The 14921-nt window shown below is 54.9% G+C and overlaps 3 protein-coding genes across 3 annotated transcripts; 2 read left to right on the forward strand and 1 right to left on the reverse strand.

Annotated features, from left to right (window-relative positions):
* Nucleotides 1-1548: 1548 nt before the first annotated feature.
* On the forward strand, nt 1549-3599 carry BDP81DRAFT_461466 (heme peroxidase; the record flags this gene model as incomplete). The annotated part of the gene is made up of 3 exons (XM_060593775.1): nt 1549-2592; nt 2645-3475; nt 3534-3599. The coding sequence occupies 3 exons, from the start codon at nt 1549-1551 to the stop codon at nt 3597-3599; spliced, it is 1941 nt and encodes a 646-aa protein (XP_060444730.1).
* Nucleotides 3600-6370: 2771 nt separating this feature from the next.
* BDP81DRAFT_320803 (uncharacterized protein) lies at nt 6371-7012 on the forward strand (the record flags this gene model as incomplete). Its single annotated transcript, XM_060584554.1, has 2 exons — nt 6371-6640; nt 6749-7012. 2 exons carry the CDS (start codon nt 6371-6373, stop codon nt 7010-7012), a joined length of 534 nt encoding a protein of 177 aa, XP_060444731.1.
* A 1298-nt stretch (nt 7013-8310) lies between these two features.
* BDP81DRAFT_461468 (uncharacterized protein) lies at nt 8311-13803 on the reverse strand (the record flags this gene model as incomplete). Its single annotated transcript, XM_060593776.1, has 3 exons — nt 8311-10018; nt 10070-11492; nt 11547-13803. 3 exons carry the CDS (start codon nt 13801-13803, stop codon nt 8311-8313), a joined length of 5388 nt encoding a protein of 1795 aa, XP_060444732.1.
* Between the last annotated feature and the right edge of the window lie 1118 nt (nt 13804-14921).

The raw sequence follows: 14921 nt of genomic DNA on the forward strand, positions 1-14921 counted from the left end.
CCGACATCCCTTGTCCTCGCCCATGACACCAAATGCATGGATCTGTGAATAGCAGGCAGGGGTGCAAGTTCTCCGGGTGCTCAGCGCAAACATGCTTTGAGCGAGCTCAGCCCGCGTGATCCCAGGAAAGGGCTCACTTCCCACCGAGGCCTTCCTCATATGCAAGACATGCCAAAATGTAGCTCGCTGGAAAGGGAAGGCCGTATCTGTGCCTGCCTACCTCCCGTCCCAGGAGAGTGGACGGGTCCTTCTCCTTGTAGCCTTCAACATGTGGAAGTTGCCACGGCTGTTTCTAATGTAGTACGGAATACCTGCTCCTCTATTAAATCGAGAGCAGACCGTTGGGCTGTCAGGAACGGCTTTCCCATGACGACACATTTTCGTCTCAGTGTTCCCCTACAATACCGGACTTCATTAAGTCGAGGCGCCATTGGCGATGTCCCTAGCCAAGCCCTCCGTCTACGCTCTTCGAACCGAAGTAATCCTCACTTCTGAGAGGGGGAAATAAACGTGAGTTTATCGCACTTTCCCTCGCGAGGCAATCCCAATCAGTAGACAGCCTAGGATTTGCTGACAATTGGGTTGGAAGGAGAGAACGTAATGCCAATGATGGACTTATCTTTGCTCGTCATGATGTCTAAGGCCAACCTTCCGCCGAGGCCCGATTACAGAAGGCATGCCATGCACATCAGCCTCCTGCCGGGTCATCATTTGGCCTATGTGAAGCCTCCGTAATATGACGACACCCTCATATTCAGCAAGCATTGTGCTCTTTTGCACACTGAACGACTGCGATTCTACATCCTTCCTTAGCATCACCTGTGTATGACCCATTCAAATCGCAGCACTGGATCGAATCAAGCTCGAATGGCCACAATTATTCCTAACTTTTGAGTCCTGCCTGGCACCCAGCAAGTCGCAATAGATATGCAGACATCACCCCTTTTCAAGCAAGAAAGCCTTCTACAGCTGCAAGTTCGCGTTCGAGTGCGAACCACCTCCTGTCGAATAGACAAACATGTCAGCAGGCGCTTCAGCTGGCTGACCTCAGCCGGCCACTTGCGCAAGGCGGCCAGGAAGGGAGGCCATCCCCGGCAGTGCTCATTGGACGGCGTACGTTCCCGAGGAGTCAGCATCGGGTAGTACACACTTATCACTCCGAATCCTACCTTCTTCATCAAGACATTCGATGACAGGTTTGGGGCTTCGCCGTTCTTGGGGGCTGGTTCGAGGATACATTTCAAAAGGCAAGCTGAATGGCAGCGCGTCTGAATGCTTTCTTATTCGCGGCAGATGCTGACGATTGAGACAAATTCCATTCGTCGTCTGCCTGGTGGCGGGATGACATGCTGCTACACGAGGCTCGAGATGCCGGTCTAATGCAGAAACTGCCTTGAACAGCCTCGATATTCTTCCTGGCCGGCATGTGACTGCTGCTCGAGGCTTGCAGGTGTTGAAGTGAAATGGCTGTATAAGAGTGGCATGGTACTCGTCTGGTGAAGACTCTGTCATGTCTGGAAATCAATGATATCTCAGCAAACAGCAAACATGAAGCCTGCAACTAAAAGCCAGGTTCGCCAATCGGTCGAAGACCTTTTCAAGTTCCTCTTCATCCAATTTTGGAAGGTTGTCAACATCTTCATTGCATGGCACAAATTGCCAGCCTTCATTGGCGCCTTCAACCTTCTGGCGTTGCGATTCGAGCTGCGCCAGGAGAATCTATACGACACATACCCCTCTCCTGAAGACCAAGGTACACCGGCGCAATGTCCCATGTCCGACACCAAGTTCATGGCCGTCAGGAACTCAGATGGCCTCTATAACGACCTCCAGGCGCCCAAGATGGGCTGTGCCGGGATGCGTTTCGGCCGCAACATCCCCAGAGAGCACGCCAAGATGCCCACCCACGAAGAGCTGTTCACGCCAAACCCGAGACTCATCTCTGAGAAGATCCTCGCGAGACCGGAAGGTGGCTTCAAGCCCGCCACGATCGTCAACCTGCTCGCCGCTGCTTGGATCCAGTTCCAGGTCCACGACTGGGCGCAGCATGCCTCGAGCGAGGAGACTTGGGACGTTCCCATGCCCAAGGGAGACACATGGCCAGACAAGAAGATGAAGATCTTCAAAACCAAGGTCGACAGTACCCTCTCCAAGCTGGATGATGAGTCGCCGGGCTACAAGAACGAAAACACGCACTGGTGGGACGGCTCGCAGATCTATGGTTCAACTGAAGCCGAGACCGTGGAGCTTCGATCCAACTGTCATGATGGACAGCTTGCGGTCGACCGTGTGAATGGCGAGCAGTTCCTTCCTCGCGAGAACGGTATTCCCAAAACCGGCTTCCATCATAATTGGTGGGTTGGTCTTGAGATGCTGCATACCCTTTTTGCTTTGGAGCACAACGCTATCGCTGGCCATCTTAAGCTGTCGAACCCGTCGTGGACGAGTGATGAGATCTTTGACACGGCAAGGTTGATCAACTGTGCACTCATGGCCAAGATTCACACCGTCGAGTGGACGCCTGCTATCTTGAAGCACCCGACATTGAAGATCGGCATGGAGGCGAACTGGTGGGGGTTGGTTGGAGAGAAGGCAAGCCCCCTATTGGTACCTTTGCGATGGAATTACTGACAAGGCCGAACAGCTGTGGCACGTCTTCGGCCGTATCTCTGACAACAAGTCCGAGGTCATCTCAGGCATCCCGGGCTCAGGAACCGACCAAGACGGCGCCCCATACTCCCTGACCGAGGAATTCGTTTCCGTATACCGTCTGCACCCGCTCGTCCCCGACGACATTGCCTTCTTCAAAGTCAAGAGCGGACAACACGCTGACACCCTCCCAATGAAGGAGGTCGCTTTCGAAAGAGCCCGCACGCCATTAGACGACAAGACCACGAACAGCAACGGCCTAGGCTTGAACTTTGCCGACGTCTTCTACTCCTTTGGCGTCAACTACCCCGGCGCCATCCGCGCGAAGAACATGCCCAACTTTCTCCGTGATCTGCACCTTCCCGCCGACAAAGAATTTCCTCAGGGCAGACACCTCGATATGGGAACCGTCGATATCCTCCGTGACCGTGAGCGCGGCGTACCGAGGTACAACGCCTTCCGGCGTCTGTTCCACATGCCGCCCGTCCGTAGCTTCAAGGACCTGACGGGTCCCGGTGCGGAGGCCGCAAAGTTGGCGGCGGATCTAGAGGAGGTATACAATGGCGATATCGAGGCCGTTGATCTCCTAGCTGGCACGCTCAGTGAGCCACTGCCTGAAGGTTTCGGCTTCAGCGACACGGCTTTCCGCGTCTTCATCCTGATGGCGAGCCGCCGCATCAAGTCTGATCGGTTCCTCGCCGGTGATGGATGGTGCCCCGAGGTGTACACGCAGGAGGGTATGGACTGGGTGCAGAAGAACACCATGAAGGATGTGCTGTGTAGACATTTCCCGGAGCTTGCTGCGCCGTTGCGCAATGTTGAGAACGTGAGTCCTGCTGATTCTGCCTCTTGCTCACTTACAAAAATGCTAACCAAGTCTTCAGGCGTTTGCACCTTGGGAGAAGGTCGGCAGGACAGCCGAGTACAAGGGGAAGGAGACTAATGCTTGAGCAATGATTGCTCATTCAAAGCCTGCTACGTTTGCTTGCTTTCGGTGTTCGGTCCATTTTTGACTGTAGGATTGGCTTGGAGATATGAAATTGGCAAGGTAAAATGGTGGCAGAAGACAAGATTGTCAAGTTTATGCCCCAGTATTGAGAATTTGTTGGGCTGGTAGCCTCGGTCGAATCAAGTATCAAACAAAATACTTCTGAGATTCTTCAAGGTGCCCACCTCGATGTGACATATATGAACATCGAGTGCATGGTTTAGTTGGATGGGCTGTCCCAAGGACGACTGATCACAGCTGACTACAAACCAACGAAACGGAATGTCATTGAGACTAACTCACCGGCAAACCAGGTCTATCCATAAACAGCTAAAATATGGCTAGCGACGTTCAAAGCTCCCGCTCGTCACCGAACGAAGCACTGCCTCGACGTCTGGTTCAGGTTCAGCCCTACCGGACGGTGAGCCGGGCCTCATGAGGCTTTTCTAGCATCTAAATCCCTCGGGTCGACTCGTCCCCATAACCATCTTGTCTCACAGCTAAGCCTCGTACTTTCTCGTAACCAACTGCACCCCGTCCTAGGTCCGTACGAGCAAAACCCCACCAAAAGGATCAGAAGCGCCGCATGGCAAACGAGGGGGGGGGTGAACGCGAACCTGCTGCCTGCAGCCTACGCAACTCTGCTCAGGGGTACGCAATGCCGCCGCGTCCTTAAAGTGCTTGGGAGATTAAACCACATGTGCGAACTATTAGAGGTCCAATTTTGCTGGTCGATTCGGGGAACACCAAACCTCGGGGAACGGACACAGAAAAAGGTGAATTATTTTCTGCCATCTCGAGTCGAGCTGGGATGATGGTTGTTTCAAGTATTACCGTTTCACCAAGATAGCTGATAGGCACATCCACACACAAACCTCTTACTTGCAACCGCCCGGGGATCACGGTTCGGAGGAGGATTCTACACGAAAGAAGACCTCGTGCAATTAAAGAATGGAAAGCAAGGCAAGACGGGCCAATTACCTACCTATCCGTATCCACGCCGATCAGCATTGGCCCATGAATCCAGTTTTTTCTTTTCTTCATCTGACCAACTTGGCGCTCTAGTTTGCTACCCTTTTCGAAGCAACCTCGCCGTGTCACTTCCATGTAACCCATCTGTGATTCTTTCCTGCTACCGTTACTTGTAGAACTCGAGTCGGGTATCCGCTTCTTCACGCGACCCCTCCACCCCTTGAGCCAACTTCGCCAAGACGAAACTTGGCCCCCCCTCTCTTTTAATCTGGCGGGTGCGCAGTTGTCCTGCAACGCGAGCATGTGGTTGTCACTGGTGTGGTGCAGCGTGTTTGTGTACTGTATTGTGTACGGATAGCGGTAGCGTCCGCGTATTCTGGGCCGACCGGTTTTTTTTCTGTCCCTGGTTTACACGGTAAGATTGTATGGATGGGGTGATCCTTGGCGGGGATGCTGCACAGCCCTCCTCCTCTCTCTGGCTTTCCTGGGCACCAAGGAGATGAGAGAAATGGCCCATGGGCAATGAGATGTTGTTTGAGATATAATTGAGGAGGAGACACATCTCGTCCCTTCTCTCGTTTCGAATCGGAGTAATCTTCTTCACAGCAATTTTCGTGTCGTTTTTTTTTTCTCGTCGATTTAGTTCCCAGTCGCTCTCTCCATCCCAGGGACAATTGTTTTTTCCAACGTCACGCAAACTTTCAATAAGCCACAACCAGTTGTAACGACCAGACAAATCACTCAAGATGACGGCCGATCAACCACAAAGACAAACCATGGATCCCAACATGGTGCAACCCAAAGAGGAGGACACCCAGAAAGAGGGCTGGTCTTGCGTAAGTTTTTGAACCTCTATCGACCTGAAGGTGATCGTCTACATTTCGCTAACGAGTGTTCTTGTTCCTGAGTACAGGCTCAGTGCTGTTCGAGCTGCATGGACTGCCTCATGATGTGCATGCGTTTCTAAGCCTTCGCCATGCCTTCATAATCTTCCTCAATTCTTGACTTCCTTCTTTCAAGACCAGATGGTCAATTTTTCTAGTCATTCCACACCCACAATGACGCATTCACCATGATGCCTTTTTTATCAACTGTTGCCCTTTGATGGCCTTGATGCGCTTAGGGGGGGCCTGGTGGACGACGGGAACTTGGGTCAGGCGTTGCAGGAGTTTTTGGTTCACAGAAACCACAGGTGTCATTTCAGCGAGACATTTCTTCTACCTTTACCCCCTTTTCACACCGCACAAACACTCTTCAATTCTTCGATATCCTCGCGTAAACACCATCACGTTTACTATTGCAATGAAAACCACCAAAACTTTCTGCTGAATGTCCAAGTACCTCTCCCAGTGGTGTGAAAATCTGTCAATCAACAACATCACCAATCCACTGTCCCATCGCGGTGCTCAGGGGACAATGAGATTCGCAGCCACGCAAGGATCGTCAGGGAGCCCGTGCACAAGCTCCCGCACTTCGCTACGTACCTCCACTCAGAAATCTCCATTCTAACGTCCCCTCCACTTTTCTTTGCACCTTTCCATGTCCCGCGCGCATCTTTGGGAGCAGCAAGTCGGTCTGTCATTGTCCCTCTCACGATTCCAGCCTCGCCAAAAAAGCTCACCACCTCCAAAAACCCAACGTAAGCACTCAGCAAAGACATCAACGCCAGACCCAAGGGGACTAACGAATGATACTCTAGCTTCCTCCCCCCATCCCTTACACCCACCAACCAACATCCCAAGCCAAACATACCCTCCCACAATGGCCGACGTAGAGATGGAAATCGACAATCCCCCGTCCCCCTCCGCCGCCGAGGGAGGAGCCGGCGGCGGCGCCGCCCCGGCGCGCAATGAATCCGAGATGCAGACCCACGGCCGCGCGACCGCCGTCCGCTCCATCGAGGGCTGGATCATCATGGTCACAAACGTCCACGAGGAGGCCGACGAGGAGTCCATCCAGGACATGTTTGGCGAGTACGGCGAGATCAAGAACCTGCACCTCAACCTCGACCGGAGAAGCGGTTACGTCAAGGTGCGCCCTCCTCTCTACTTTAGCGTTCCAACTTTTCTCTAGACTACGCTTCTACAACAATGGAGATGATCCTTTGGAGGAAATATGGAAAGCTGACATTAAGAACAGGGCTACGCCCTCATCGAATACGCAACCCTCACCGAAGCCCGCGCCGCAATCGACGGAGCCCACGAGGCAAAACTCCTCGAACAGACCGTCTACGTCGACTTCGCCTTTGTCCGCCCCCCGCCCGGCGGCAAGGGCGGCAACAACAACCAGAACAACAACATCCGCGGCGGCGCGAGAGCGCAGAACCGCGGGCGCGGACGCAGTCGCAGCCGTAGCGTCGAGAGAGAAGTCGTTGTTGCCAAGGACGGCGATGACATTGAATGAAAGGCAGACGGCGAAGAAATGATTGAGAGCAACCGATACTAGCGGGGAAAGATTCCAAGGGGGGGCGGTGGGCTATTTACCATCGATGGGTATCACCCCCCCCCCCCCCCCCCCCCCCTTTTTTGCCAAACCCCCTCAGGGCGTTGGAAAAAGAACATCAGAGGGTTAAAAGAAAAGGAAGGCCTTGATAGGGTATGGGCCTTTGCCGATGTGTCGCGACCAAGCTCAAGACAAGCTGGTTCGCGGGAAAGCACGTCGGCATGCGCGTTTCAGTCTGAAAAGGTTGGTTTATTACCACTCTTCTTATCTCTCCTCCTCGCCCAATACTGACTGGTTTATAAAGGCTGCAACTTAAAAAATCAAAATTTGACATGACCATAACTTTTTTTGCGCTTTGAGACAATAAGTGACCTAGAGCACTTGACGATGCTAATCCTGAGTCGTCTCAAGTCGCTGGCAAGGGGCAAGTTCACTCAAAGCTTAAGCCGACTGTGTAAAATGGATGAGCCTACTTCGAAGCAAGTGTTGGATATCGTTTCGAGTAGCCAGCTCTAGTCTTCTTTTTCTCGAGGATCAACCATAAGCTTCGGTTGACCGAAAGGATTGGATATCAATATCACTGAAAAAAGCCTAGAAACTCCCTGAAATGCATGCTGCTTGTCACGCCGAACGTCACGTCTTGGTATCGAAGCGGCAGTGGTTGGGCAAGTGTCACCTCCTGCACGTGGCAAATGAGGCAGGTGAGGCAGGCAGGTTATTGGGAGCAAATGACCATCTTCTCACCAGCTAACAGCCATGACGCAGGGACTTCTGCCCAGATATGGAAGCTTAAGATGGCAATACCCCTAATCCTGAAGTGCAGCGCTACCGCGTTGGCTGTAGCTTTTGCTTTCGAACACGGAGTCATCTCCGCCCCCCCCTTCACATCTTTTATTGCTTTACATTTTCGTCCTCGATCTTCATCGGGCTGTAATAAATCGATGCTGATCAAGAGCTGAGCACATCCGAGTCTCGCAATCACTTCATCTCAACCAGGCAGGCTTAGGAGTCATAATCGTCATTACTAACGTAAAAAGGCCACCCGGCCCTAGAGGTATCGAAAAAAAAGCGGATCCTCCAACCCAAGGAAGGGAGAACCAGCAATCCAAAACTTTTGTATCCTCGTTTGCAATCCTGCTCCGTCGCAATGCCCATATGTCATGCTTCGAACCAATAATGTACCAAAAGAAAAAAAGAAAAAAAGAAAACCTTCACCCTCATTCTCATTAACCCTCGTTTCCGTCGTCGCGCGTTTCCCTTCACCGACCCTGCCTCACACTCTGCATCTCATGCCTAGCCGGCGAGTCGAATCTCCCCGATGACCCGTGTGTGCGGGCCGAATCATACCCTCCAGGCGATTCGTACCTCGCGTTCTTAGGCGGCGCATCGTAGACAGGCTCCCGTCCGGCGGAAGGTGCTACTGATGGCTGCCTGACGGACCCTTGCTTAAGTGAGCCCTGCTTGACGGAGCCTTGTTCGACAGATCCCTCAAACTGCTCTTCTGACGCCGGCCCCTGAGGCTGCACGGCGCCAGCATCCTTCTTCTTCATGCTGAACATTCTCTTGAAGCCAGAAGGGGGAGCCGGCTGCACTGTAGCCGCCTCCTTGGCGTCGTCCCAGATGAGGCGCGGCACAAGCAGTCGGTAAGGCACCGTAATGCCAGTGGGATCTTTCTGGTTCACCTCCACATTGAGGCAAATATCCAAGCCACCCTCAAGGTCGACTTCATATGTGTCCGCCTTCTTCTTCTGCTTAATCGACAGCCCGGTTGGGGTACGGTGGAACGCCTTTGGTCGTGGTAGCATCTCTTGCGACCGAGGAACCTGGCGCTCGTCACCCATAGTGTAGGCACGCGGTGGCGGATGAGCGGTGAACTGGGACTCATCGCCGGGCGAGAACTCATCTTCCGACTCAGGCCCGCCCCTGATAGGTGCGCCCCTCATCCGTGCTGCGGGACGAGCCGTGAAGTAGGAGTCGTCACCGGACTGGTACTCGTCGTGACCTCCTCCCCCTCGAAGACCCATGCCCCTAGACCTGGGCGCACGTCGGCGGTCGTACTCGTCATCATATCCATAGTATCCATCATCGACACTGCCGTCGACGCTCTCTTCCTCTCCCCAGTTCCCATTGATGCCACCATCATCGGGCTGAGACTTTTTGCTGTTTCGGCGGCCAAGACTGAAGACGCGCGTCAACGACAATGACCGCTTGGGCTTGTCAACAGTGGGTGGTCGGCCTCCGTCAGTCGAGTTGCGGCGTGAGAGACTTCGGAACAGACCACCAGCCTTGCCCTTGTTGTTGGAAATCGGAGGACGCGACCGAGATTCATCGCGCTGAACATCGGGTCGGTAGGCAGGGCCACGATTCGAAGAGAAGCGCCTCAAGAGACCTCCACGGCTTGCCGGTGGGCTCGGGCTTCTATCATAAGCCGACAAAGGCGGCGTGGGAGGCGGCGTTGTGCCCGGAGTCCATTCTCGGATAGAGCACCAGTTGCGATGGGGCAGCAGGTGCTTGTTGTTTCTCGCTTTACCATCGACGCCATGATGGAAGAGCGGGATCATGTCTTCGTCGGTCGACTCGTCAAAGTGATGAATCTTGTTACGCTTGTTCAGGATATCCGCCATCAGATCGGGAGGCGGCGTGTTGACGATCGCTGAGGAGACAACATTGGGCATGTATCGGAAGTCCTTGTGCTTGGGTAGGCCGAGCTTGGGGTTGGCGTAGAACTGACCCACCGCAGCGAGATGAACGTCACCACTCAGGAAAGTAACTCTCACGGACTTGTCAGCCGCCAGATCTTGCATGTCTTGGATCACGACTGTGCGCTCTTTCTTGTGGTTCTTGGCAGTCCAGTGGTCATTTAGGTCGTCGAGAACTTCGACGCCTCCATCAATGTGGTTGAGAGTGTTGCCGAGCATGCCCAGTTTGCCAAGTGCCTTGACGGGATCCATGGCTCTCGAAGTGAGACTGCAATCGTTAGCTTGTCTTCATGTTGTCACTGGGTCCCAATCGACTTACATGTTTTCCAACCAGACCAATCTGGGGTAGGCAATCGGAACGCCAAGCAAAACAAGCAAGTGCTTGGTTCTGCCTGTCCGCAGCTCTTCATAGCAGCGGTCCATGATCTTCTGCCACGAGGGCTCACTGACCACATCAAGCTCAGTCCGCTCCGTTCTGCCATCAACAGCGAGCAGAGAAATGTTGGATCCTAGCTCAACGAACAAGCTACGGCTCAACTCGCTGATGTACGGACCAGGCTTGCTGCCAAGCACCCAACTGGGCTCAGTGGCATCCGTCTCACTTGGAACGCTCTGGTGCTGGAATAGCATGTAGTACTTGTAGGCAACGTTGCCGAGGCCAGAGAACACTGGGGAGTTCATGTCGTGGTGTGCGTAGGAGCCGAAGCCATCAGAGATATCGTGGTCATCCCACATGTTGACCATAGGTATCTGCGAATTCGCCAGACCGAATAGACCTTGCGAGAACCACATGCAGTACCGTTCCAGGTAAGCTCGCTCAAGCTCTTCCTGCATTGTCAGGGTGAAGGGCGAGTTATGCTTGTGCAGAGGATTCTTGATCGCCAGCCATTCGCGGAACTGCTTGCTCTGGTCCATCAGGCAATCATTGTAGATTTGATCGCCACCGCCAATCATGACGTGGAAAGGCTGTGACTGGTGCGTGTTGAGAACGTCGCGCCACATGGGGTCCGGTCCGCTGAAGTCGTCGGGGTTGACACTAGCACTGAAGCCGTTGCAGCTGTGGAACATGATGTTCATGGACTGTCCCAGCGCGGGAACCCAGAAGCCCATAGCAGGTCCCCTGTTGATCCTGTATGCGATCCGCTGCTGCTTCTCACGAAGCTCGATCTCAATGTTGAAGCGCCAGAATGTGCACCCACGCTCTGCGTGCAGTCTGAAGCCGCGAACATCCTTGTACTTGGAAACCTTTTCTCCGTCAACCTCCACACGCTTTCTACGGCTGGCGAAAGACCCAGGCAAGTCCGGAGAGCCGTTTGGCGGGGTGTAGTCCGGCGGGCTTCTCGTCTTCTCAAAGAGGCCATTGTCTGTCTCGTCTCTGGACAAGTCCTTGGCCTCGTCGAGATGCTCCACAGGGCGGACATAGAGCGTCTCTCCCCGTCTGCCCAGCTTCGGGATACCCGCAATCGGGTCCACGTATTCTGGCGGCAAGCCCTGCTCCCCAGAGATCTCCTGAGGCGGGGGCGGTAGAAGCTCGATGGGCTGTACGAAAAGTCTCAGAGTTGGCGCGATCTCGTACGAGGAATCGCTGTCTTGCGTGACGATCATGACTGAGCCTCTCCACAATGTCTTCTCGTTGACGGCGATGTTCCTGTTGCGAGCGGGAACCTTTTCGTGCTTGAGTCCGCAGTATCTCAACAACGGACCACACTTGAGGAACAACGGCGGCTTAAACCGTGTAGGTGCTAGCTCTCTGTTAGTTTCATGACACAGGGCACCTCATTTCATGGAAAACTTGCCATGTGTGTCGTCGTACTCGCCATCAAAGGCTTCAGCTTTGCGTGGCCGCGATGTGCTTTCTCTGCGCTTACCGCCGCCACCCTCTCTGCCGCCCTCCCACCAAGGAGTGTCCTTATCAATGGAAGCTAGGCGCTCCTCGCTGAGGTCCAGCATGTTGCCGCAGAGGCTACCGACCGTTGCCTTCTTCCACTCATCGAGGTATACAGGCGGTTTATAGATGCCCTCACCCGGACGGAAAGTCTTCTTTGCGGGATACAGGTCCCGAGAATCGTCGCTAAATCCATCATCCTCGGAATAGTACTCCCTATCGGTAAGCCTGCCACGCCCACCCGAGGCTACAGGCGCACGTCGAGGGTCTTCGTATCGAGGATCTTCACCGTCAGAGTCGGAGTCGTAGTGTTGAGCTGCAGGGGCAGTGGCGCGTCGTTGAGGTCCTCCAAAGTCAATGCCAATTAGCTTCGCAGCCTTACTGGGCATCCTGGCCTGTCTGGCTTCTTCAACTGTTGCCTCCGGGGGCAATGCCTGTTCGCGCGCCGCGTGCGGCACGGATCTTTGCACGGCAGGACCGCCCTTTTCTGCCGCAGACTGGTCCAAGGCGGCATTGCGAAACTCAATGTTTTCGTACTTCTTCTCTGCATCCTTCCGAATGCTGAACCAAGGGTCGCCTTTGGGCTGCTTTTTGAGCTTGTTGCTCCCGCTCCGCGTCAGAGAGAAACTGGGTCTCCTAGACCCAGCCACCGGCGGCGTAGGCTCTGGGCTGTCGTCTACGCTTTGAGGATCGGCGGCTTGCGGCAATTTCATGTTGTCCTTCGCAGCCCGCTCGCGGAAGCTCAGATTGCGCTTGGGAATGCCCGAATTCGCTGCGACAGGTTCGCTGGGCGGCTCACGAAGGCTCACACTTCGCTGTGGAACACCAGAGGAGGGTGGAGGATGTCTCACTTCCATCGCCTCCATCGCGGGGCCTCTTGACGGATAAGGGCCAGATGCATGCCTCTTATGGCTTTCAGGCATGTACTGAGGTTGTTGTCGCCGATCGTCGAGCGACTGGCGTGGCGCATATCTTGCCTCATCTTCGGGGTAGTATTGCACCGGGGCTCCACGCGAAGCAGCGACGTTGGCGTGCTGCTGCGCGTGCGGATGATCGTCGAATCTTTCATCGCGGAAGCGCACCTGCTGCACAGGCACCTGGTGCACCTGTACTTGCTGAACCGGTGGCTCGGCTTCTTGAAACTGCTGGAGTTGCCGAGGAGGCTCAGGTAGTGGTCGCTGAGGCTCCTGCTTGGGCTGTTGTCGCGGCGCGCGTTGCGTTGCTTCTGGTGGTGAAAGCAGATCAGGGTTCTGGGCAGCCTTCGCCGCAGCCTTCTCCCTGGCGCGGCGCTCTGCAGCCTCGACACGAGCTCGCTTCTCTTCTTTCGTGATGTTGTCAAGCTTCGACTCAAGCCTCTGTAATGGAGACCGGTCGTTGGCGAACTTTCTGCTGGAGTCTCCCATGGATCCTTTCTTCCTCTGCGCATCTCTGCCTGATCCTCCAGCCGATCTCCTTCTTGACGAGCTTTGAGGATCGCGGGGTTCGCGAGGTGGCCGCGGCTCGGTTGCGACATCGAGTGTGCGCTGGGAGCGGTCTAGGGGAGGGTGATCCTGCTGTTGCCTTTCGGGGGCAGGATCCTTGTAGTACTCTTCAGGGTTCATCTCGTCTTCCGGGCCGACCAGCGGACTAGGCTGTCGCGGTGTTCGAGCTGGACTCGGAGCAGGAATGGTGTATGGTAGGCCACCATTGCCATATGGGTGTCTGAAGCTCACGGGCGGTGCGTTGGGCACATCGGGGGCAGCTGGAGGCGTGGGAGCTGAGAGAGAGTCTAGATCAGGGTCCACGTCCCTATCATTGCCGTTGCGCTCTCTGCGTCGTCGCTGGCGCCTCTCGGCCTGCTCGTCTGGATACTGAGACTCGCCGTAGGGAAAAGTCGGCGGGCGCGGGGCAAGGCCTTGGTCCGCGAAGCTGGAGGCAGTGGGCGACGCGAAGGGGCTGAGGGTAGACTCGGTGTAGGCCTCGGTGTTTGTTGTCTGTAGGGAAGTGCGATTCGACTTTGGGGGATGAGGAGGAAGCGGTTTGTCTACTGCCGCTGCTGTTGCTGCTGCGGTTGAGGGAACTGGCTCAGGTGACATGCGCTCCGGGAGACTAAAGTCTTCAGATTGGCGACGCTGGCGTCTGGCGGCTTTGGGGCCAGACAAGTCCCCCCAATACGGCGCAGGAGGCATGGCGGCGAGGCTACCTTGGGGAAAAGGTCTACCGTCGTCGCTGGGATTCGCGAGGCGCTAATCGGGCTGCAGACGGGAACAGACGTGGGCGCAAAGACCGGTGAGTCGTGCGTACCGCCGTCCGTGGGAAAGCAAACCTGCAGAAATACCTAGAAACTACTCGGTAAACTAAAGCAGAGTCTAAGTAGCGGTAGAGTGAATATGGCCGGGCGTCAGAGACATATGCGGCTTGCCATAACAGCCAATGCGATGCAGACACGCGGGCGCAAGAGAGGTCGGCCGTATGCAAGAGCAAGGAAGTCGAGAGCGGGAGGTAGGTCACCGAGACGAGATGCCGAGAGGTGAGATATGGGATGATGGGCCAAAGGGAATTGTTGCAGGCGAGAGAAGATACAGACGAGAGAGTGGGTGAGAGATATGAGACGAGAGGTTTAAAAAAAAAAAGAAAAAAAAAAGAAGGAGCCTTCCGAGAATTCCCACTGGGAGCTTGAGCTTTGCCTGACGACTCAAGCACACACCGGCAGAAGCTAGAGAAAACCGAGAGCTGGGAAAATGGCGAGGTTGACTGGTTTGTGCTACGGCGTCATTCGCCCACCGAGTTGGGTTTAGCAAGATGGATGCTCGACCGGGGTTGGGGGCGGCTTGGGCGGAGAGAAAGCGCAAGAAACCCTGTCTCGTCGACCAGGGTCTTTGAGTCTGTTCCAGCTGTCCCAGTCTGGTCTTCGGCGTCTTTGGTGCTCTGTCACTCTGTTTCCCACGATTACCCCCTAAGGTACGGATAGGACGCAGGCGTGTCATCGATTGGGCTGGCAAGGCAAGAAAGATGCATCGAATGCCGCTGCCGCTGGGCACGAACAGCCGCGACAGGGGACTAGTTGTCAACGGGGTACGGACTACGGAGTAATACAACTGGGTCAACGAGGGTCTCACTGTCAGGTCGAGAATCAAGAAGGAGGAGAAGGAGGAGCTCCGAGTGGGAAAGTAGAAGATGGAAGAAGAAAAGAGGCGGTCGGAATGGAGCCACTGAACGGCCTCGCTTGCCATTGACCAGTGACCACGACTCCGATGGCTGCAGCTTACATGCAGCCAGGCCCAGAGCCCCCTTCGTCTCCATCGTG

The sequence above is a fragment of the Colletotrichum phormii genome, assembly GCF_030913505.1.
Source record: "Colletotrichum phormii strain CBS 102054 chromosome Unknown BDP81scaffold_11, whole genome shotgun sequence".
NCBI classification, from domain to species: domain Eukaryota; kingdom Fungi; phylum Ascomycota; class Sordariomycetes; order Glomerellales; family Glomerellaceae; genus Colletotrichum; species Colletotrichum phormii.